This window comes from Megalobrama amblycephala, linkage group LG2, assembly GCF_018812025.1.
Source record: "Megalobrama amblycephala isolate DHTTF-2021 linkage group LG2, ASM1881202v1, whole genome shotgun sequence".
Lineage (NCBI taxonomy): Eukaryota > Metazoa > Chordata > Actinopteri > Cypriniformes > Xenocyprididae > Megalobrama > Megalobrama amblycephala.
In genome coordinates this window covers 37,724,902-37,750,583 of record NC_063045.1, presented here as the reverse complement: position 1 = coordinate 37,750,583, position 25,682 = coordinate 37,724,902, and the positions used below count along the sequence as shown (strand labels likewise).

Below are 25,682 nucleotides of genomic sequence, written 5' to 3'. Positions count from 1 at the left end.
GTAAAAAATGATTGTGATTTTAATGGTAAAAGACTGTAAAAATGCTACTGTGAAAAACAGTTAATTGGTTTACAGAAAGTTTATGTACTATATATGGTGAATAACTGTAATAGATCTGATCTTACATTTAATGTAATTTTACAGCAAAATACTGTTAAATTTACAGTTTTTGGAAGTGAAAAATAAGTCATTGTATAATTTACAGTGAAATACTGTAAATTGACATTCCCACAATTCCCTGACACTTGTATTTTTTATGTATTTTTGTTGAAATAACTCTATTTCTTCTTATTTTTTCTTATTGTTTTTCTAATCAGTTATGTAAATTAGGGTTTTTATGTTACATCTAATGTTGTTAAATTAATGTTTATTGCATTTTTAAAATTCCATGTGTGTTACCATGATGGTGTTTAGTATTTGACACTGTGTTCACCTTCTATATATTAGTATTATCCCTCTCAGCTTGTGGAAAAGCTGCTTGAGATGAACACTGATTCATCATGTGACTCTCATCATCACTGTGTTTGGTGGTTGTCAGTGTATTACAAATGTACAAAACAGATATTAGTACTTCAATAGGTTGGTAAATTAACTTCATATCAGTTAATGAAATAAGTTTTTTTCTGTAAATTTAAGTTAAATCTGTAAAACTTAAAATGTTGCTATAACCTTTACGGTAAAGTTCTGGCAACCACAGCTGCCGTTCTTTTCCCATACATTTTACTGGGATTTTTTTTTTTTTTACAGTGTATAATGTAGGTTATAAAAGCAACTATGAATTTCACTTCATATTCAACTTTAAAACATGCAAAAAAGTTTTCAACCAATTTATTATCCACATTATTCTTAATTATATTATCAATTACAGGAACATTTCGGCATCACTTCAGAACATGAAACAATATTATTTACCTGTCTGAAACAAAAATACTGTGATAAAGTAGTGATGCAAAAACAATTAAGAAATAATAATAATAATAATAATAATAATACAGTTGGTATTAACAGGCACTGAAACGTGTATGTGCGCACATGAGAAAGACAGTGTGAGATTGAAAAGGGTCCCAATGAGTGAAAGAAGAGCTAGGAGAGAGAATTGAAATCACAGCACAAGCACATGGTGATCACAGAAGTCAAAGTCACCTGCAGGACTGTAGTGTGTGGCTACACACCCAGAGAGAAGAATATCACTTTCAAAACTAGAAACAGAACAAATATTCTTGATAATCACTGTTATTATTAAAAAGAAGAAAGTCAGTGCAACGCCCCACTTGTTTTCACATCAACAACGTAGGAAATAGGCTAATTGACTCTGTAAGCATGAACAGTAGAGAGAGAGAAAAACCTTCTGGCAGAAGATGTTCTGTTCATAGTCCAACAAGCAGCGTTTAGAAAGAGCAAATGTAGCCCATGAAATCAAATCAGCCTTTGTATCCGTCTCACATCCAGATTTGTAAAAAAAAAGAATAAAAAAAAAAAAATCAATGGAAACCATGATAACATAAATCTGTACCTTTTCAAAAAGAAATGAGAAGAAGAACAAATCATTTAAACATCTAAAACAGAAGAAATAGTTCGCAATTGTGAAAACATCTATTAATATTTAGAATCGCACACAGTAACTCAATAACTTTTGTCAGTAAAAAATAATGCCTCTCATCCCATACGTTACCTCATAATCAAACGCCTACATCATGTTGTTGTCTGCTGATGTCAAATTTTTATCTAGCAGTTTTATTGCAGCCCACTTAGGGCTTTTCGTAAGTTGTCCTGTATGTGTTGGTTTGTTAAAACAAAGTCCGCGGCTATATCAGTTAATATTCAGCTAAAATTTATCGAGCTACATGAATGAACAATACAAAAAGTTTAAATTCAGACTGTATATTGAAAAATTCAAGACATCAGCATTTCTGTGTATTGTTGCGGGTTTTTTCAGACAAATGCAAGGAAAGCATAAAAACAGGTGTCCCATTGTGTCTTTATTTTCTGAATCTTCTTTTCAATTACTGAAAACACAAAACAAGGGATTCAGGAGTGAAGCAGAGGGGTTGAGGGAGGGCGAGGGGCTCAGAATCTCTGCTCTCACCCCATTTCTGCCTTTATAGTTCCCAGTTACGCACAAACACACTGGGCTGTCTTCCTGAAAGCTCGGTACTCTAGGAGTTTTCCAGAGGACATTGTTTTTATGCAGGCAAGAGCTAGAGCGTGAATGCTGAATTATGTTTTTCAATGAGAACTGAGTCTGTTGCCTGTGTTGACACAGTTAGCCGTTAGGATCTAGCATAAACTGTCCGGATGGCTGCTTACACGTCAGTGCTAATGCTGCAGCTTCGTGTGAACATCTCCCTCATGGTGACTGAGCGGCTGAGGTTTAGTTTGTGGTAGTTGGGTAGCGGCGTCGGCAGCTGGGTGGGCAGCGGGGCAGGCAGCGGAGTGGGCAGCGGGGCGGGCAGCCCCAAATCCTGCTGATGCACGCTGCGGTAGCTAATGCGTTCACCACCATTTCGCAGGCCTTCTGGCTGCTGCAGGTAAAATGGCAGGTCGTAATGCGTACAGGATGGACAGTACGTCTGCGAGCGTGTCAGTTTTCGTGCCGGCGGGGGCGTGAAGAGGGCAGGCCCATTGGGGGTGGCCGCCGTAGGGACAGTGGCCGCCAGGATGTTGTGATTTGAATGCACTGGCGGCAGACGAGATGTGACTGCGAAGTCAGGCTCCTCCTCCTCTGACTCCGACTCCTCCTTCTTACAGCAATAGTACTAGAGGGGTGTAAGGAGAGAGTGTGTCAGCTTTGCATTTTCACCTTTAAATGCATGAATGTTTCACCAATCATTATTACATATTCAGGTCTTTAGCTACCCGGATCTATATCTAACACAAATGGCTCTCTAACTGCCGAAATAGATTAAACCCCATTGATATTTTAATAGAAATGACAAAAGAATAAAATAAAGTATAATTCATTACCTTTTGGAACTTGGAAGGGTTCATTTTGAGCAGATGCTTTTTACCATCATCACTGTCATCATCAGAGTTAATTTCCTCAGAACATTCAGCATCTGGCACATTTTCACGATCTCAACCATATTCTCAAAACTATCATTTTCAAAGTCTTCAAGATCAATATTTTGATCATCGACAGCGACGTCACCAGATCCACCATCAAGTGACAGTGACACTAATATTTGATTGCATTCAGTATTTGCTCTGCAGTAAATTGCTGAGCCATTTCAAGTTTCGCTTATGATACTTGTGTACTCTTTTGTTTTATGCCTGCAGTGATTATGAGTGTCATGACATCATTGTGTATCAAACATTGCCACCTTGAGGAAAAAAAGTGAATTGCACTTATTGAGTCACTCAGAGATTCAATTATTGTTGCGCAGAAAAAAAAATATATACTTACACTATTAAATGGGGTCACTAACGACCCTATACACTGGTTTACAAAAAAAAATGAATTAGAAAACAGATAGTCTTTTATAATTTTATTTTTTTCTTGTTATATTGTTTATAATGAATAGATTGAGGAATACTAAGAAGGCTGATGTCTAACTTTAAAAAAATAATGAGGGGGAGGGTAGTAAATGATGAGGTATGCATTTAAGGGTTAATTATACAAAAAAACTTAGTATATATGTAAAATTGAAAGGCATTAAAGGGATAGTTCACACAAAAATCAATCAAAGTTGTTTAGGGCCCCATTGACTTTCAATTATATGGGAAAGAGTAAAAATATATTTTAGTTTACCATAAATGCTTGGCATTCAGCAGTAGACTTTAACCAAAAACAACAGAACTAATTATAAAATTACATAGATGTATTTAGGTCCTATTTGGGCCAACTAAATGCATTTCATATACATTTAAACTATAATACACGTTCATTTAATTGGCAATTGTTTTCTGCCCTTTTGGAAATTTAGTACTTATCAAGTTTTAGAAAGTTACTCCAGTCTTCAGTGTCACATGATCCTTCAGAAATCATTCTAATATGATGATGTGTTGCTCAAGAAACATTTATTATTATTATTATAAATGTTGAAAAAAGTTGTGCTGCTTTACTGTAGAATATTTCTGTGGAAACTGTAATTCATTTTTTTCAAGATTCTTTGATGAATAGAACGTTAAAAATAACAGCATTTATTTAAAATATAGATTTTTTTTGTAACATTATAAACGTATTTACTGTCACTTTTGATTAACTTGTGTCCTTGTGGAATAAAAGTATTAATGTATTTAAAAAATATATTTCTGACACCAAACTTTTAAACATAATTCTCCCTGACTTTTCAATTCTGACGTGACGTTAGTTTTTGTGACAAGCAGCCACTTCCTTTACAGAAAACATGATGAGATCTAACAGGAATTACAGAAAAAGAAGACCACGTCACTACTTCCTAAAGGAAGAGAAGGTACCAAAACACAGCATTATACCTACAAGACAGTCTGAGGAAAAACTGAGAAAAGCAGACACAGAAACAAAACAGCAGCAAGAGAGAGTCTCACCTGCAGCCTACAGTAACACAGTACAGCGATAATGCACAGTAAGATTACTGTAGCTAGAATTCCACCTGTGATTACCACTGTCCCGGCTGTCATTCGAAAGGCTCTCCATCAACACCCTAAAAATACAAAAACAAAGAGAGAAAGGTAATAAAAATTAGCTTAATGAGAAATGCCTACAAAACTTGCCTATGATCAAAAACAACCCTCCAAACGACCACTGTGTGCGACTGAACAGCTTCAATAAAATGTGTCGGAAGAATTTTATGGTCATTTCAGCGTGATAAATGTTTCCATGCACCAATGTTTTGAATGCCAAAATCATCACTGCACAGGGATAAATGTGAATGGGCAGAACAAATGGGAGGAAAAGAGAGACTAAACTGACCCTAGGAGCGATAATGAAGGACAAAAGAACAGGAAATGATGAAGAGATACCCTTGGACCAAGAAGACTGATAAAAAGGACAACAGCCAATTTAGAAGGTCAATAAACAAAGATAAAGTGATGGTATTTTAAATGGCTCTAGTCATCATTTTGCACATTCTATTGTAGAATAGAAAAATCCTTCAGGAGAAACTCAAGTTTAAATGTCTTGTTCAAAGGAATAGAACAAGATGCAAGAGCAGGATTGTGAATCTGTAATATTTGTTTTAGCAACCTATACCCCTAAATATTACACTTCCAGCTACCACCGAGCAGAAGGGACAGCTCACAGCACAAAGACGTTGATGGCCTCACTCAGAGAAAACATGAGCACCATTTAGAATTGAAATGACAATGCCTTTAAAAACACCCATATAGGCCTACTGTAGCAAGCTATGTATAACATTAATAGCAGTTCACTTCTGCAACTTCACATGAACCATACACCAGACAGACCCCAGACCAGCAGGGGGCCCCAATAAGCTGCAGATGTACTATGCCTGTTATAAAATTATTGGCAACACTTTACCATGGACCCTTTTCACAGACCTTGATGATGCATACTTTCCACAGTTACAAACATCGCAAATCTAGTAATCTAGTAAAGTTTTTCATATTTTCATTTAAAATAAAGTGTAATATACATTTATAATGCTATACTTTGTGTAATATTTCCTTGGCAGTAAATTACAAAAAGTGAATTAATGCTGCTACAAGGGTGTTTCTAATACAGCGGCTGAGGGTTGGATGGCAAATTTCACATCATTCTCTCTTCTGGCTGCTGTAATCAATCTCTCTATATTTTCTTCCTCTTTTGGAAAGGCGTGGAAAGATAACAGATTTTTTTCTTTTGTTATTGGAGCAAATAGAAAGAAATTATATTCATCTCCCGTTCACCACTAGAAGTTTACCCAACTATGATAACTTTCGCTTCTGTGAAGCCCAGAAATGTGAAAAGGGTCTATAAGGTCTCATTAGTTAAAGATAGTTAATGTATGTGCTAAAAATAAGCAATATTTGTTACAGTATTTATTAATCTTTGTTAATGTTAATAATAAAAATACAACTGTTCATTGTTAGTTCATGCCAGGTAAGGTCCATTAAATAATATTAACAGATACAATAGTAAATGAAAATATTGAATTTAACCTTAACTAAGATTAATAAATGCTTTAGAAGTATTTTCATTGCTAGTTCATGTTAACTAACGTTAACAAATGGAAACTTATTGTAAAATGTTACCATAACAGAGCAATTTTGAGCACTTAACCGTTGTATTAAAGGATTAGTTCACTTTCAAATTAAAATTTCCTGATAATGTACTCACCCCCATGTCATCCAAGTTGTCCATGTCCTTCTTTCTTCAGTCGAAAAGAAATTAAGGTTTTTGATGAAAACATTCCATGATTTTTCTCCTTATAGTGGACTTCAATTGGCCCCAAATGGTTGAAGGTCAAAATTACAGTTTCAGTGCAGCTTCAAAGGGCTTTAAATTATACCAAACGAGGAATGATCAGTCAATTTCTAAAAAAAAAAAAAAAAAAAAAAAAAAAAAATTATATACATTTTAACCATAGACGCTCGTCTTGAACTAACTTCTTCTCTATTTGAATTCCGGCAGTGTAGACACTGCTAAGTGTATTACTGCCCTCCACAGGTCAAAGTTTGAACTAATTGTTATGTACTTGCACTAGCATATTGTATATGACAATTTAGTTCAAACTTTAAGCTGTGGAGGGCAGTAATACACTTAGCAGCATCTACACTGCCGGAATTCTAATAGAGAAGAAGAAGAAGTTAGTTCAAGACGAGCGTCTATGGTTAAAACGCATATAATTTTAAATTCTTTTTAGAAAATGACCTATTGTTTCGCTAGATAAGATCCTTATAAAGGTATATGTCGAACATCACATGACCAAACCGGAAAACTGGTCTCATTGCATCCGTTTGTCAGAGAAAGTATTAACAGCAGTATGAACTGACTGCATATCTATGGACTTTTAAGGTAATCAGCAAAAATACCTATTTCACATTGTTATAGGTGTTTTATTCTATTAAATATCTAAACGTTAGTGTGAAGAAGAAAAATAAAAAAAGCTTTTAAATATCAATCTGCATATGCGGGGGACATCAGTTATGCAGTTTTGAATAAAACAGCTAAATTTTTCATGAAGCACATACAAAAGACCTAAACCAGAAGCAATATGATCTGTTTTACAGAATACAGAAGTTAGATTGCGCATAACACTTATTCCTCGTCTGGTATCGTTTAAAGCCCTTTGAAGCTGCACTGAAACTGTAATTTTGACCTTCAACCGTTTGGGCTCCATTGAAGTCCACTATAAGGAGAATAATCCTGGAATGTTTTCATCAAAAACCTTAATTTCTTTTCAACTGAAGAAAGAAGGACATGGACATCTTGACATGACATGGGGGTGAGTAAATTATCAGGACATTTTTATTTGAAAGTGGACAAATCCTTTAATAGCTAAAATACTACTACTGAAGCAAAATATGTGGGTCTTTAATAGATTATTTTATTCTATCAACAACACTAGTTGTTTTTTTTTTTTTTTAAATTGCATATAGTTTTGTGAACAATATAAAAGGCAATTATAATGTCACTTTGTACATGTAAATGTCCATTTCACTTTCACATTTGAGCTTCAGCAAAAACCAATGAGGTTTGATCTCAAGCATCAAGCAAGTACGGCTGAGCTTCTGTTTATGTTAGCAGATCAATGTTTTTATGTGAATAAAAGCCTAAATTCATCATATAAAGTGATCCTGTCTCTTCAGAAAATTTGGACTAAACCGCTCAATACATAGGATTAGTTGTACGATCTGTTTATGAACTTTTTGATGAGTCAAAATGCTAGTTGCGTGGACTGTCAATCTCTTAGACAAAAATCTCTCAGATTTCATTTAAAATATCTTCATTTGTGCAGGTTTGCAACAACAAAAGGGTGAGTAATTGATGACATATTTTCATTTTTGTGTGAACTAACCCTTTAAATTATTCTATTACACCCAATACACAAAATAAAGACTTTTAAAATATCACCATATGTTCTCTTTAATGTTTAGTTTTATTGGACATTTAAAAGAGTTTCTGTTGTTGAAGTTTTTGTTATGTACCTATTCACTTTGTTAATTTTACTTAACTAAATTTAAGTAAAAATTATATATAAGAAAACTCCTCTAACGTTAACGCTTAAGCAAGACTAGCTGTAATAGTGTGTAATTCTGGTGTGAAGTGACAAAAGCAAAGTAATTTTGTGTAATGGCAATAAACTGTAATGAGCTTCATCTATCTTATTCCCTCCACTGGGCGCTCTATAGACATGGACCTCCATCAAGTTCCTAGTTGAATTTAGCTCCAAAACCATTAAGAAGAGAACAGAACAGAAACATTGCGTCCTGAATACTGAGGGGAGGAAACAAAATGTTAGTTCTTGTACTCTTCTTTAAAAATAGGGTCCTGTCAGGTTGAGGACACATGCACACAGGTCTCGTTTCCTCTTTGACTACCTTGATTAAGAATGTTTGACTTTCTTTCGGCTTCTAGTCTTTTTGTTTTAATTTTGAGAGGCATCTATCTCGGCCAATCAGCTGAGCTGTCCTCGAGTAGTTCGTACCTGCTCTCAAAAATCAAATTAGGCCTTTGTAATCTGATTTGTCTAGTGGCCGAATGCAATCAATCGATCTGGGTTGGAAATGAAACAGGACTGTTGGTTTTCATTTGATTGTGAAAAAGGCAACTAGAAGAGAACATCAATAATGCGTCAGAGCTGATTTTTGATATTAGGCTGCAGGAGAAGCTAGTCTGCTCACCCCTGGGTCAATGACAGGATTCTCCTTTCTTTCTTTCTTTCTTTCTTTCTTTCTTTCTTTCTTTCTTTCTTTCTTTCTTTCTTTCTTTCTTTCTTTCTTTCTTTCTTTCTTTCTTTCTTTCATCTGGATTCAAAAATCAATTCATTAACAATGCAATAGTTAATGAATATAGCCTACCTTTTTATGATGTTAAGTTTTGAATTAAAATTGTTTTTGGGGGAATAAAGTAAAAAATGTCAGGGTGATACAACTACCCTGATATCATAATGAAGAATACTCAAATACTCATAAAAAATGTAAAATTTTTATCTTTCATTATTATTTGTTCAACTACTTAATATTAATATGTAAATGTGGTGCAACCAACATGCATAAACATGCAGAAAAAATGCACAAACAGGAAATTACGTCATAAAGAGGACCCCTACAGACCCTCATGACTGTGTGTCAAGGATAATAAGTATTTAGTATTTAGTTTTTTTTTTTTTTTTTTTGGTTGCACTTTATTTTAAGGTGTCAGTCTTATAGTGTAAGTATACATCTAATTACTAAGTAATAATAAACTACTTGTACTTATTATAGGGTTAATATTAGGATGTGGTTAAGGTTAGTTGTTTGTAATTATGCATAAGTTACTCTTATTATAGTAACTACATGTAACAAGTAACAAGGATATTGTAAAATATAGTGTTTCTGTTTTTTAATGACAAGGCAAGGTTAGTTTGAAAAATGTTGTTTGGTGCAACTCTCCAAAACCTTAATCATATTTATGAATTAATCTATAATATTTGTAAAATGTATAAAAAATATTCAGTACCATTTAAAAGTTTGGGGTCAGTTTTGGTGTCAGTCAAGTCAGTAAAGACCCCCTATTGACTGTCTTGTTATGACCTTTGACCTATAAAGATCAGCACTACTGGGACTAAAAAGTGATTTAAAAGGGTCAATTAAATAATTTGTTTTTCCACATGAGCACGCACACGAGCCAGAGTCAAGAATGTAGTCTATGTAAAACAGCATTTACGCACAGCGCTCATGTACACACGTCACTGTAATTCAATGAAGGCAAACATCCATTAGTGTGGTGCAGTCTGCCTCACAAACCTCCCATGGGGACAGATAAATTAAATCACGGTATGAAGAATATGTTGCCACATCACAACACATTCATCACATGTAGCTTTAATTACAATACAGATAAACACAGCCGACCACACAGAAATCTTTCTTGTAACGTAAAAATTCAAAATTCAAGAAATTCTCTAACTTAAAACTCATTTTTGGATTTTTATTAAAATAAAGAGAAAGAGGCCAAAAATAAGAATCCGCAACTTTAACATATCAGTATTTCTGATCTCCCTGAAATGGAGAAGCAGCGTGCACGTAACACACGTTTAATCATATTTAATGTAAACACATCCGCTCTGATATGATGAGATGCATCAATCTTACTGAAGCATATTGCAGTCAAAATCTATGACAACAAAACATCTGCTTTAAAATATACTGCATATTTGTATGTGGTTTTAAATATATTTTGGATGATAATTAAAGGTGCAGTAAGCGATTATTGAGAAACACTGTTGATATTCGAAATCAACCCAAACAAACACATCCCTCCCTTGATAGCTTCACCCCCAAAATGTAGAAAACACGCAAGAGTGGATGTCCCTTTATCATAGCTGAAAAGAAGTGAAATAATGCCTCATGAAAAATAAAGCCAAGATCATGAACGAACGACAAGGATGAACAAAAAAAATGAGCATACAGTACACAAGAGTATCCGATTCACTTTCTACAGCGTTTCTCAGAAATTGCATACAGCACCTTTAAAGAAAACATTTTGTCCCATGTGTAAGATGTGCTTTTATATAAAAAAAAAAAAAAAAAAAAAAAAAAAAAAAAAATATATATATATATATATATATATATATATTTTAAGGTAGTTGTGTTGTTTTCTGCACAGCATAATAGTGTCAAAAAAAATCAAGACCTATGTTTGAAATAGTTTGTTTAAAGCCAGAATTACATTGATCAACAACATAAATAACTACACGTTTTTAAATAATAGATTAAAAATGGTTAAAACATATATGTTAGGGATGTCAATTTACATATTGACTGTTAATTAATTGATTGTTTTTTAAATTAATGATCAATTAATCGTTAACATTAACCTCTTAAATCCGAAGCGGAGGGGTGCTACTAAGGTCACATTTACATTGCATGGTTCAAGAGACCCAATTCCGATTTTTTTCCTCCCATGTGGCACAGATCGGATATGACGCATGAACGTGTAAGCAGGAAAAAAGAACATGGATTCCAATATTCTCAGATTGGTTTCAGGCCTCATTCAAATGTGAAAATAAATCGGATATAAATCGGATACGTGCATTTGCGTCTGCCATGTAAGAGGACAGATCGAATATTTCCCTGCCAATGAGAGTCGTACGTCAATGAAAAAGCGTCGGTGGCGAATTAAGTCAACTCAGGTGGACACCAACCACAGCGATTACAACTGCTACATTCACAAGGGCTCTCCTCTTTTTCTCAGCCTTAAGAAACTAATGTTTTGCTGACCTTTAAAGATGGTGCGGAAAACAAAAGCTTTTATTATTTTGTCTTTGTCCATTGACGGCCTAGGCTTTTTCGGGTCAGTAAGTCTACCTTGGGCTGTTTCACCAAGTGTATAGTGCAAATGCAGATATCGGATATGGGTCGCTTTTAAAAGAAGATATAAGCTGGTCATCTTAAAAAAGAAAAAAAGGATATAGTCAACAAATCAGAACTGGGTATCAAGACCGGTAGTGCAAATGCAGCCAAGTTATTACTTTACAACCACTTGCTTAACCAACACATACATTTCCATTTAATTGCAAATAACAAGCATTTAAGTGTCTGAAAACATTGCATTTAATTTGCACTTAAGTATATTTCATAATATGTTTTTAAAAGTATGCTACTTTTTCACAAGAGATCCTTTTTATTCATTTTCTCATAATTACCTTTTTATTTTGTATTACTTGGAGGTGAAAACAGACTTCCACAGATAATTATTCCAAACAAAGGAAAAAAGGAAAACCCATTTTTGGGTTTCAGCCCACTTGGCCCAAAACGTTTGGTTTCTGCCAATAATTTTCATTTTCATGCATTTGTGACTAGTTTTGGCACCATACCATAAGTGTCTGCTGTAAGCATGGTGTATCTATAGGTTGTTAATATTGGATTCATATGATGTGCACATTGTCACAGGTGTGCAAATGTGAATACTGTATATCTGCCATTTTACAATGGCTTTAAACATTGCCAGTCATATTTATAATGTATCACTGTTTCTTGTATTACAGTCTTTCATTTTAACTCTAGTATTACATAACATGAAGCTGGTTTTGTACTGATGCCAGACTAATCATTCCCTTGTTATGAATAATCATATCTTTTGGTTTGAGTTCAAAGCATCAAGTTCCAAAAAATAAAAAATAATCAAAATCCAATGAAATGACGTCCCATTTTTCAAGTCAGTAGATTATTGAAAAAATAAACAAAAAATAGACATGATTATTGTAACGAAAGTTCACTGAAGGCAAGCAGAGTTGAACCCAAGTGCAGTTAGAACAAATACAAGATAAACAAAGACCTGACTTGACTTTAAACTTGAAATAAATTTGAACATGAATTAAACAAACTCACAAATAGAGGTCACAGGGAACAAAGTTAGACAAGAGACAATGGTAAAATGACGGCTATATATATATATATATATATATACACAAAGACTAATGACTTAAGACACATCTGAAAGCAATGAACAATCAAACAATGAACCAATGAGAAAACAGGACACATACCTAAAACAACCAAACAGAACATGACACATAAGACAAGGAAAGCACAAGACATGAGGGCAAGGAAGTCACATGACAAGAAACCAGGAACAAAACTTCAAAATAAAAGACATGAAACACTAACACGAAACAAAACTCAAAACTAAATCTGACAATTATGTTGTATATAACACATTTTGAGGTAGAATTTACAGCCAAAATAATTATATTTTATACAGATTTATTAAACTTGAACTAACAAACAAAACACACAAGGTAAAACATGAACATGAATGAACAAAGAACTGAAACACAGAGCTAACAGGTGCACACTTGATAATCAAATCAATGAGAAACTATATAAACTAACTGAAAACAGGAAATGGAACAAAAATGTGTCAAACCCAACCGAAACAGAAATAAACACAGATTACTGGTAACAAATCCAAGAAGTCCTGTGTTTGTCTCTCAAGGGAGCAGCCGCCCTGGGAGAGGAGAAGGATACAAACTGCCACTAGATCCATTTTAGTTTTGGTCCTTTCAGCTGTCATGCTTAGTTGCAGTAATGATGAGATGGATCTAATCGCAGGCAGTAAAGATTTATTAAACTTGAATACTAATAAACAAAACACTCAAGGCAAAATGTGAACAGAACAACCGGTAACTAGTGATGTGAATGGACTGAAAGAAACACAGTGCTTAAATACACACAAACCAAACAACGAAATGAATAACAGGTGCACATGGTAATCAAATCAACGAGAAACCATAAAAACTAACTGAAACACAGGAAACTGAAGTAAAATGTGTCAAAACAGAAACAAACATAGATTAGAGTTTGCTTTCATTGGCCCTGTCCCAAATGGAACCCTAAGCCCTCGTGATCTTCCTCCGAGTCCACACTTTTGTGATGTAATGGCGCTTTGACTGTTGGGAAGAATTACGGCATATCGGCCGCAAAGGGGTGCTCACGAGCACCCATCTGAGACATAAAATGACAAATGGGACACCCTACGGTCTCGTGGACTTAACGGATGCACGCAGTGGCCATTGTAAGTCTGCAATCTTTTTACAATCTTAGTTTCTTGCTAGCAACTTCATAAAATATCTTTTCTGTAAAACTATCTGCAATACTTTTTTTTAAAGTGGAGGTCAAAGGTGCATTGAAGCCCTGGTGTGATTCATGCAAAAGGAACTTAACAACTCTTGACACAGAAGTTTGCACATTTCCCCGTGGTGTGCCATGGGGAATAATGAGAAGGCATTTTCCACTGATGCATGGCAGGGCACACAGGCAAGTCCATTCATGTGACAGCACAATAACACAATCTGACAAGGGACATGAATGTGGAAACATAAACCTGCAACAAAGGTCGTTCATTTCTGCACATGCGATAAGATTGTGAGACGATTCATTTTCACTTGACGCGGCATCAAGTACACTTCCTTAAGAATACATCTGGAATGCATGCACAAAGAGGTTTGAATATGGATGTGCCACACTGCTGATAAGACCACCTGCATACATTTTCATGCTGGCTCAGGCTGGTTTGTGCTAGTTAATGCCCGTTTGTTGCTGTTCTTGCTCAGTCATGCTGGGAAACAGTGAAAACGTAGTTGGTGAAGTTAGTCAACAAGTATGAATATCCTCCAGCCTGATGAAGCTGGTTGACCAATGTAGTCATGCTGGTTAGGCTAGTTTAGAGGTCTGATGAGGACACCAGCATTAGAACCCAAAATAAAGTATTCTGTAGGCCACATTAAATAATACAACCACAAAAAAGGCAGATGATTCTTGCATAATGTGTATACATTTTGTAAAAGTAAAAAGTAATTGCTGTTCATCTGTGCACCACCACAACTATAACTATTTTAACATTGTTTCAGAGGATTCCTAAAAACCTTGGTTATCTTTAGAAAATGGACAGCTGTATGTTACTTTTATATGATTTAATTGTAAGTTACAACAATTAACAAATATAAAATGTAACAGACAGTTATTTTGTATCACATTTGTAAGTTTGCTTACTGTTAACTGTGTTGCATTATGTATGCTAATGCAAATTTGTCACAGTATGTGTATTTTAGCAGTTTGTATGTTAGCATGTTACAGTACCGTATGTGTATGTTAGCAGGATGCATGTTAGTCTGTTGTTACAGTACGTGTATGTTAGTTGTATGTATGTTAGCATGTTACGGAATTCCGAATGTGTATGTAAACATGTTACAGCATGTGTATGGTAATAATATGTATAGCATTTTGTTACAGTATGTGTATGTTAACAGTATGTATATGTTAGCAGTATGGATGTTAGCATGTTTAATATGTTTGTTAAAGGTGCCATCGAACGTTTTTTTACAAGATGTAATATAAGTCTAAGGTGTCCCCTGAATATGTCTGTGAAGTTGCAGCTCAAAATACCCCATAGATTTTTTTTGATTAATTTTTTTAACTGCCTATTTTGATGCATAATTAGAAATGCGCCGATTCAGGCTGCGGCCCCTTTAATTGCTAGCACTCTCCGCCCCCGAGCTCTCGACTCTATCATTGCATAAACAAAGTTCACACAGCTAATATAACCCTCAAAATGATCTTTACAAAGTGTTCGTCATGCAGCATGTCTAATCGCGCAAGTATGGTATTTATTTGGATGTTTACATTTGATTCTGAATGAGTTTGATAGTGCTTCGTTGTTAACGGCTAATGCTACACTGTTGGAGAGATTTATAAAGAATGAAGTTGTGTTTATGCATTATACAGACAGCAAGTGTTTAATAATGAAAATAGTGACGACTCTTGTCTCCGTGAATACAGTAAGAAACGATGGCAACTTTAACCACATTTAACAGTACATTAGCAACATGCTAACAAAACATTTAGAAAGACAATTTATAAATATCACTAAAAATATCATGATATCATGGATCATGTCAGTTATTATTGCTCCATCTGCCATTTTTCGCTATTGTCCTTGCTTGCTTACCTAGTCTGATGATTCAGCTGTGCACAGATCCAGATGTTAATACTGGCTGCCTTGTCTAATGCCTTGAACATGGGCTGACATATGCAAATATTGGGGGCGTACATATTAATGATCCCGACTGTTAAGTAACAGTCGGTGTTATGTTGAGATTCGCCTGTTCTTTGGAGGTCTTTTAAACAAATGAGATTTATATAAGGAGGAAACAATGGTGTTTGAGACTCACTGTATGTCATTTCCATGTACTGAACTCTTATTATTCAACTATGCTGAGGTAAATTCAATTTTCAATTCGATGGCACCTTTAATATCATGTATGTTAGCATGTTATATTATGAGTATGTTAGCATTATATTACATGTATGTTTGCATGTTATATTATGAGTATGTTAGCATTATATTACATGTATGTTAGCATGTTATATTATGAGTATGTTAGCATTATATTACATGTATGTTAGCATGTTATATGTTAGCAATATGTATATTAGCGAGAATGTCAAGTACATCATTAAAGAACCTTACGTAGTTCATTCAGTACTGTCAGTAAAAATGTCATACTTCCTTCATCGTTTAAACACATACTATCATTTGACAATAACGAGGACTCACAGAATTATCTGAAACAAAGACGACCAAAGAGAGACATTTTGCATAGAAAAACAACCATAGAGAGTGATGTTTTCATTGAGAGTGGGTTTCGTAATTTTCACAATGCAGGAATTTAAATGATTCATTAAACTGTATGAAACCTTACCTAAAATGTTCATTGAACTACATACAATAGAAAACCTCAACACAAAGGGTTTGCTAACAGATTAAATTGAAAGATTAATTGGATTTTTTATAGGTCATGACAGAATTAACAGGAAGACAAACTACTTTACCCCTGACCAGGTCTGTGTGTCAATAACTAGAAGGCAAAAGCTGCTTTAAAATGTGCCGTAAGTGCAATAAAACTCTCTAAGTAAGAATTTAATGTAACCTAAATTTTGCACACCCTGCAGTCAAAACTAAATTTCTTTAAATTTCAAGAGATAAAAGGATGTTCAGACAAGCTCAACACACTTGGCCTGAAAAGTAAAAAAAATATAGAGAGCCTAAAGGACAATTTTTTAATATATGGGCCAAAAGAATTAAATAGCCTATAGTGACTTAGCAATAACATGTCCTTTGTTATGGTGCTAATAGAGCCGCAAGTCTTGAAACCATAATACATCAACAATTCATATCAACAAACAAGCAAAAAAAAAAAAAAAAAAAAAAGCAGAATGCTGACAGTAAACAAACACACTATAAAGGTTACCATGCATATCAATATCACTTCCCTTTGAAGGACATTTGGTTTAGGAATAAATGTGGCAGATCATTTGTTCATACCACATTAATTCCAAAATAACTCCATGACTATTTTTTCACAGGCTGACTATGAAGATTAAAAAGCCTATTCTCATTTCTAAGTCACACATCAAACTCAGTAAAAGCACTTCAAGATGAATAATATGAAACATGGCAGTGCCATATGCACCCTGCATAATCTTTCTATTTGTGGTTCGTGACAAATAAAGTGTTACCCTTGGCAACCCCAAGGCTACTGCACAGGCCTATTTGAGTGATCCATAGCGTGTGTGTATTGAGGGATGGAGCGTGCAGGTATGCCTTTAGATAATTCATTCCTACACTAATGAAGGGCCTATGAACACATGAGTACCTGTATTTCCTCATGCATCTCATGAGTCTGTAAAGGACTGATGTTAAACTCTCATTGATCCAAATATATGACAGCAGGGAGATATATTCCCTTACCAAAGTACACAAACACAGCTTTTTCCTAATGTGCAGAAAATCTCTGATATCACAAACACATGCATACAGGAAGTAAACTGATTGCTGCGCACAGCTTGGATTTGAATTGCATAGAATATGCAGAAATGCATACCGCAGATAAACAAACTGAAGCAGGCACGCTCAAATGCCAGTGTGTACTTATTTAATGTTTCATATAGGCCTACTGGTTTACTCAAGTAGTCTGGTACATTAGGATAATCTTTCATGATGTAAAGTTTGCAGTCGGGAAAGGGAGAGTGATCCTTTTTTTTTTTTTATTGTCTGGCCATAGGGATGTTTGAAGACTGCGTTAAAATGTGTTGATGTTGGTCCATGTTCAGTTTATGACAACTTAGTTTTCATGTATTAAATGTTTGATTTATTAGTTAATTTATCATTTCATTACTATTGCTCGTACTAAACCCCACCCAAAGTATTTTGCCACGTAACTTCATAATTTTGCCACAAAGTGTTGATTTCAATGTATTTGCATCATTTCATGAGAGATTTTGTTGTCTTCGTATTAGTTAATATGCAACTGAAATGTATTTTGTTGCTAATCTATAATTATGGTAGGGTAGGTTGTAGCAATTTGTGAAAAGTGTTGATAACAGTATTATATTAATATTTACTCCCATTGTATCAAAGGTTGCAACTGTGTTTTTTATTGTTGAGCACTGTATGTTTTGCACATAATTGCAAATTTTCAAATGGCCAATCTGAGGCATTTAAATGAGTCAGTGCACAGAAAAATCCACCTCAAACTAGTTTTGTTCATCGTGATCTCATTGAATGATGCTGCGTTACCAGAAGACTCAGAATTAAGATTTTTCTCACCTCCTACTTGTAAATAATGTCTGGAATGCCATCGAAGTGGGCTATCTAACCTATGAACTTGGGGCAGATCGATCAACCCTGACTTCAGCGAGACACGTCATTTAACAACACTTCCAAGATGGCAAGTCCTGCTTCCAACGAGCATAGTATAGAGCTATCGTATGTCAAGTGTAAAAACAAACTTTAACATTAGACATTAGGTTCATATAATGATACCTCAACTTTTGCTTAAGCATTTTATGTTATTTTTGTTCAATTGTTGCCATAATTGACACAAAAACATGAAATGTTCTTGTTGTGTCATGGCGACATCGTGAGGTCAACATGTGACCCTGATGTGTGATTGACTGGAACTCACTGAGGTTGGAAGTCGTCTCATTTTAACCAACAAAGTGGTGACAAAATGTAAATAATACATTTATTGTGAAATAATAAAGTCAGCTTCATTGATTACAATTGGAGTTTTTGTGAGAGTGTAGAACTCTTCAAGCTTGTGCTGAAATGAAGTGATTGACAGTTTCAGTGATTATAAACAGATCAATGTTTATTCATTTTCCGTAAAAGTGATAACCATAGCTACATTTTGGCATCTAATGACTATTAATAAGAAACATGGATGCAACAGTTTAACCTGTCTTTGACCAAAATTATATTAGTGCATCAGTTTTAAAAAGCACCCTCTATAGACTGGTTAAGATGTGTAATCTATGAAGAATATGACATGCAGAATTTTAATTTAAATTGTATTAATCAACATTAATATTTGCAATTACAATGCCAGGGAAATAATCGAAAATCATCTTTTTTTTGTCATAATAGTGCAGCTCTAATTCATGGTGTGTATACTATAGCATTACTTTGCCATAAATAATAGGTCCACTAGCCTGTCCGCCCAGGTCATTATGCCGTGTACCATCTAAAGACATGAAATCCTTCAAGGGCACTCAGTGTGGCATCTTGTCACCATGGAAATGGCAAACAGGTATGCTGCTTGAGTAAGTCTCACCCACACAAAACAGTGATTCAAGCTCATACAAATTAATGGTTAAAATGGCTTCTGCTCTAAATTGCAGGTGTTCTGCATTGGGGTTATCCATTTGTAACCTGTTGTATTCAGGCATAATAACAGTCTATATCGTCAAATCAAGATTAAAGTTACATTAATTAGATGTTGAAAAGTATAAGTTCCCTACATGGCATAAAAATATAGGATTGCATTAGATTTACTCTTGGAACAATAAATGTCAGAATGCCATATCTATCATGTAGGCACTGAGAGTTAGAGTTAACATTTTTATGGATTTACTCTCAAATCAACACATCATTTGTCTTTCAAAATGACAAGACTTGAAGAGATGTTAAAAGGAATAAGCTATAGTCTCATTTTCAAATTTCAGGTCAGGTCACTCCAATAAAATTGATATTCTATATATGATATATTCAATATTTTAAGCTAATTTCTTTAGTGTTTCTTGAGAATTTCTTGCTATGCCTGTATATTATTGTGGTATCATCTCAGATTTAACAGCCCCTAAATGCTGCCTAACGCAAAGTAAATTGTGGTTGGTTGCTTTATAAGTGGGTCAAGCAGCATCATCCTTTCTAAGTGGGCAGTTCTTGGCCAGAATAAGCCAATATAATGCAATTATAAGACAGTTATGCCAACATTTAAATATCTGACTCTTTATAGGTTATAGGTTAGTAGCAATAACAAACTGACAAATAATATAAATACTATTAAGTAATTAGTTCCCACAATCATTTCCAAAATTCAGATTAAAGCCTTAAAAGGATTAGTTAACTTTATAATTAAAATTTCCTGATAATTTACTCACCCCCATGTTATCCAAGATGTTCATGTCTTTCTTTCTTCAGTCGAAAAGAAATTGAGGAAAACATTCCAGGATTTTTCTTCACATAGTGGACTTCAACGGCTACCAATGGGTTGAAGGTCCAAATTGGAGTTTCAATGCAGCTTCAGAGGGCTCTACACAATCCTAGCTGAGGAATAAGGGTCTTATCTAGCGAAACGATCGGTCATTTTCCCAAAAAAAATAAAAAATAAAAAATGTATATAATTTTTAACCACAAATGCTCATCTTGTACTGCTCTGATATGCTCCACACATTACATAATCACGTAGGAAAGGTCACGCATGACGTAGGTAGAAGTACCATAGTAGGGCAAAAAACTCCATCTCATTTTCTCCTCTGACTTCAAAATCGCCCGACATCGTTGTTTTACCTTTTTTCTGTAAAGGCTGTTTGACTTATTCTTTGCACATTCGCTTTGTAGACACTTGCTCGGTACTTTCACCTAAACCTAACCTTTCCAAAATGATTACGTCATGCATGGCACATCGCAGAGCAGTGCAAGACAGGCATTTGTGGTTAAAAAGTATATATATACACTGTGTATACTAATATATATACATATATATTTAGCAAATGACTGATCTATACATTAGATAAGACCCTTATTCCTCGGCTGGGATCGTGTAGAGTCGTTTGAAGATGGCTTTAAACTGCAATTTGGACCTTCAGCCTGTTGTAACACAGTGAAGTCCACTATATGGAGAAAAATCCTGGAATGTTTTCTTCAAAAACCTTAAATTTTTTTCGACTGAAGAAAGAAAGACTTGAACATCTTGGATGACATGAGGGTGAGTAAATTATCAGGAAATTTTAATTCCGAAGTGAACTAATCCTTTAAAGGGACAATTCATCCAAAAGAATATGGGTAACCAAATATATTTTGAAGAATATGGGTAACCAAACAGTTGATGGGCCCCACTGATTTTTTTCCCCCATACTATGAAAGTCAATGGGGTCCTTTCAACTGTTTGGTTACCCATATTCTTCAAGATATCTTCTTTTGTGTTCAGCAAAAGAGGGAAATTCATACAGGCTTGGCACAACTTGAGGTTGAGTAAATGATGACAGAATTTTCAATTTTGGGTGAACATTCCCTTTAAGCCACCATTTTTGTCAAAAAAAAAAACATTCACATTCTTCTCTCTTACGCATGGAAATTACAAACAAATTAAAATTGAAGTTTTGCTGTTACATTTTAACTGAAGCAGGAACCATATTAAGAGACCACAATATTATTTTAGACATGGAGCTGTGCTTTTTAACTTCCAGCAATCACAAAGCAACTACTTAGAATCATGAGCTAAGTTGATCGTATAGCAACCATTGGTGCCAATGGTTCTTACAATGCTTTTGAGAAACGCAGCCCTAAACACATTCGCAACCATGTAGCAACGGCCTGGCAACCACCCAGAACACTTTAGTGTTTTTCATGGGTAAGCAGCACTCCCTGAAGAAAATGTCAATATCCAGTTCATTTTAAACCATCAAATTCTATTTTGTAAGAGCTAAATGTGGAACAGATTCACTGACACTCCAATCATATCATACACCTCAGGGTTCCTGAGTCTTCTTCTCAATATAGGAGCACTTCCTATATTCTCATCAAAAAACTCTATTTATAACTATATTACTTGGTAGTCCAGACATTTGGCTATAAATGATTCTCATATGGTACATCAATGACAATACATGAATCCAAATAAATTCGCACGCATGCAAAATTTATGAAATATCCGCCCTATTTTGTATAATTAAATTCAATTAAATTGACAGCGCTATGTATTTCTAAAGGACTTGTCCTCAGTTTAACTGGAATAACAGTGGGTTCAAGCCTCTCCAGCCTCAGGGGAGAATGATTGTGTGTATTAGAGGGACAGAGTGAGCATATGAGTCCTCTTTTTTTGTAGCTGCTATGTACACAACCTCCAGCCTTCTTCCATCACCATGAAGAGGATAAAAGTGTTTACAGGTGTTACATAAAACACTCTTTTGTGAGATAACATAGTGTGTGTGTTTGGTGTTATTCCTGTAGGGTGGCTGAGTACAGCTTCAGCCTCTTTTCCACTTTTCTTCCTGCCCTAATCTTTTTATATCTCTGCCTGTCTGCTTGGCCAACGGCCACTCTGTATCCAGATTCATTCTACCATTATGTGGTTCAAAAGTTGCTGTTTCACATTGAACACACACCCCTAGATGTGCATGGTTTCTCTATGGAGAAGATGAGTTTCCTGCTGAGAAATCTCTTCCACACCAAAAGCTGTGAGAAATAATCCATTTTGTTATTGCTTTGGGACCTTCATTGCTTCCCAATTCAGCTTGAGCAGTTTGGGGGATGCGACAGCATCAGCTTCATCTTCTTTTAAAAACAGTCTTTGTAACGTCTAACATGTTTATTTTCTGCATGGTATCAAGCCGTCATGTTTTCCCTTGGGGCAGCAGGAGCGTTGTAAGCCCATGCTGGTGTCTGCGGTCGCAGGAAGTGACATGGCCTTGTGGCAGGAGACATAGCAACTGTCTCTGATGGTGTGTGGGGGAGGGGATGGGGGAGGAGAGCAGAAAGGGTGGACAGTAAAGAACATAAATGAAAGAGTAGCGAGGAGACGTGGTGTGAAAGGCAGCTTCGAGGATCTGGCAGAAAAGACTTTTACAATAATGATGTTTCAAATATCCAATCATTAAACATCTCTGCACATAGGCCATACGGTCAAAACAAAATCTAGTCAATTTTAAAACTGTGTGACTTCAAAATACTTCAATTCTATTCAAGGTGATGCAATAAAAAGGAGTTGTTACAATCTATAATTATTCCTAAACCTTGCTGCATGCAGAATACAAATCATTTTAGTCCCTGAGAAGCACATTACCATCATACTATAAATTTTTTTTGTCAGGTAAAATTAGCTTTTTGTGTTAATATCTAAAAGGGATATTTCACCCAAAAATAAAAATCCTGTCATCATTTAGTCAAACTCATGCCATTCCTGTATGACTTACTTTCTTCTGTGGAGCATGAAGATATTTTGAGGAATGTTTCAACTGTTTTCTGTCCATAGAATAAAAGTCAATGGGGTCCAAAACATTTTTCAAAATATTTTCTTTTGTGTTCCTCAGAAGAAAGAAAGGCATAAAGGCAACATGAGGACAACAATATTTCTTTGACAGTCAAAAATATGACTTAATGAACTTAATGACTACATTTGGTTACACCACTGAAAGGTATTTTTACAGGTCAGATCAGGTTGAAATAACTCTTTATCCACTGTTACAGCACAGAAAAGCTGTTTTTAAGATGATTTTAAAGACGTGGTGGTGGCATTTAAAATAAAGTCTGCATATGTGACACTGGCTTGTTCCTTGTTTTTTTCCCCCTCTTTTGAAGACGACACTTTGGAATAGACATGCAATGTCTCCATTATTCATTGGAATGGGGGCATTTTGCAATTAATATGTGTGTGACAGAGAGACAGAAATGTGACGGGGGAGGATAAAGGATGGAGGAACGGTCATGGCTGGGGGTGGAGAGAATTCTTTAACATTATTATGCGGGAAATGCCCATCCCCCTGTCCCATCTCTCAACTGACATAGGGGGGAAAAAATCTCCTTGCACCTTTCAAAAGGGTCATAGGTCAAGGGAAATCAAATCTACCAATCAGAAGGAGTGTAGATTGCCATATCTGCTTGACTGGAAGTGACATCAAGTTTCAAGGGCTTTTGATGTCTGAGTTATAACAAAATGAGCACAGGTTGAGATGTGTACTGGTCACATGAACAAAACAGTGCATTGTAGATTGAACAACGACCAAGGGCTGTCTCTTTGGATGTAGAAACAGTAGAAAAATGGAGATTAAACATGGTTTTACCAGGAATTTAACCTCTCCTCAGGGTTTTATAGGACTGTAAGTTGTATAGGATAATTGTTTTCATTTCATACGGTATTCTCAGTATATGTAACATATACAGATTTGAACTAAATCGAGTTCAGCAGGTCGACTTTCCATAACTTCAGCACCATGGACAGAGAACAACTCCTGCAATGGCATTTGAAGCTACATCAAGAAAAACTGGCTTAATTTAATTTCATTATAAAGTGGCAATAATGAAAATGTCAACTGGAGAATATGCCTTCGAGCATTATTGACATTAAACGCGAATTAGGAACAATTACCGTTCACACAAACTAATGGAGGAACCACATTACATTTCTTCACAACAAAAGACTGTGGACAAATAAACCAAACTAAATCACAGACACAGTAGTGTTGTAAAGCCTATAAGGTGGTAATCTTACCTACACGATGGTTAGAACTGAACCAGAGCACATCTGCAGAAGTGACGATGCTCGAACGAGACGGGCACGAGCTTTATAAACGAGTTTCAACCGAACTGTTACGGAATCCGCGTAAGTGACTTTCGTCGTTTTTTCTTCGACTTTAGGCGTCCTACAACGGCTTAAACATGAAGCGAATGGGTGGTAAAACAATAAATGAGGCGTATTAACAATCTCACTCGATTAAGATGAAGCGATTTCTTTGTAAAATCAAACAGTTCCTTATTTCATATCCGTTTTTGTGAAGTTGTCAACATCCTGAGCGACTTTTCATAGACAGTCCCTTCAATGTAAGGAAAAGGAGAAGCTCCGAAAGCACAGTATAGTAATTTAGAACAGGAAAAACTTGTTGAGGTAACCACAAGTCTTTTTCAATAGTTTTCAAATCCGCCTTCGTTCGAAGAAATTAACTAGTTCTGCATCGAAGAGTGGTCCGTGAAATGAAGTGCCGTATAAAACGCTGTTCCTTTAAACGTCCTCAACCGCAACATGAAAACCTTCGCAGCTCCATAACACAATGCACCTCAAGCTTCATGTATATAGCCTACTGGAGATGTTAGTGTCTTCTCAATTCCTCCTTCTCTTTGTGCGACAAATTACTGTGGACTATGAAATCTCAGCTTGTTTGTTCTCAGAGCTCGCGATGCTGATTTGCCGTGTGTTTGGTGTCGCGCGATCTTTCCTGCGAGATAATTGCTGCTGTTTGTCTCGTGCAGCTGAAGTGCACTGTAAATCTGCCCGCGCGCGGAGTGGGCTGAGACGGTTTTACAGTTCCGGCCACTGACTGACGATGTGCGGCTATCAGGAACTGTGATGTGAATTCAACGAATCCAGAGAAGCATCATAAATTCATCTGAGCCCCTGGAAGGCGTTCAGATAACGCCTTACTGATTAATTAAGTCGTAAAAATGCATGCTAAACTTTCTGGGGTCACACTAAGTAATGCTGTAGTTAATTTAATCAACACAAGAATTGTTGCATAATATCGCCAAAATATTTTGTAGCGCACCTTATTAAACATTATGTTAATAACAATGTTTATGATGTAATTGTTAAATGGACACTGTAATGTAAAGCGTTACGCTTTATAATTCCTACTCTAAATTCTAAGCAGGGTTCTAAGCAGTTGATAAATACTGGTGTGTTTATCAGCATTAATCAACGGATGTTTAATGCGCTTGGCATCCATAGCCTACTTGACAGAATAAATGTTTATTTAGATAACTAAATTTAGCTAGTAATTGAATA

General features: G+C 35.4%; 1 protein-coding gene across 2 annotated transcripts; it reads right to left on the bottom strand.

The window, feature by feature from the left end:
• Positions 1 to 801: 801 nt before the first annotated feature.
• On the bottom strand, positions 802 to 25,265 carry fam163ba (family with sequence similarity 163 member B, genome duplicate a). Of its 2 annotated transcripts, XM_048174358.1 has the most exons (3): positions 24,396 to 25,265; positions 4,507 to 4,622; positions 802 to 2,756 (listed from the first exon to the last, which is right to left on the bottom strand). In XM_048174358.1, the coding sequence occupies exons 2-3, from the start codon at positions 4,597 to 4,599 to the stop codon at positions 2,304 to 2,306; spliced, it is 546 nt and encodes a 181-aa protein (XP_048030315.1). In that variant the 5' UTR covers positions 4,600 to 4,622; positions 24,396 to 25,265; the 3' UTR covers positions 802 to 2,303. The 2 variants fall into 2 exon arrangements, with proteins under 2 accessions (XP_048030315.1, XP_048030324.1); XM_048174367.1 differs by lacking the exons at positions 4,507 to 4,622; positions 24,396 to 25,265 and adding an exon at positions 2,965 to 4,061.
• Positions 25,266 to 25,682: the final 417 nt, after the last annotated feature.

Coding starts and splice junctions, on each gene's coding strand:
- fam163ba (XM_048174358.1), bottom strand. CDS start 4,599: ATGACAGCCGGGACAGTGGTAATCACAGGTGGAATTCTAGCTACAGTA. Junction 2,757..4,506: donor TGTGTTACTGTAGGCTGCAG/GTGAGACTCTCT, acceptor ACACCCCTCTAG/TACTATTGCTGTAAGAAGGA.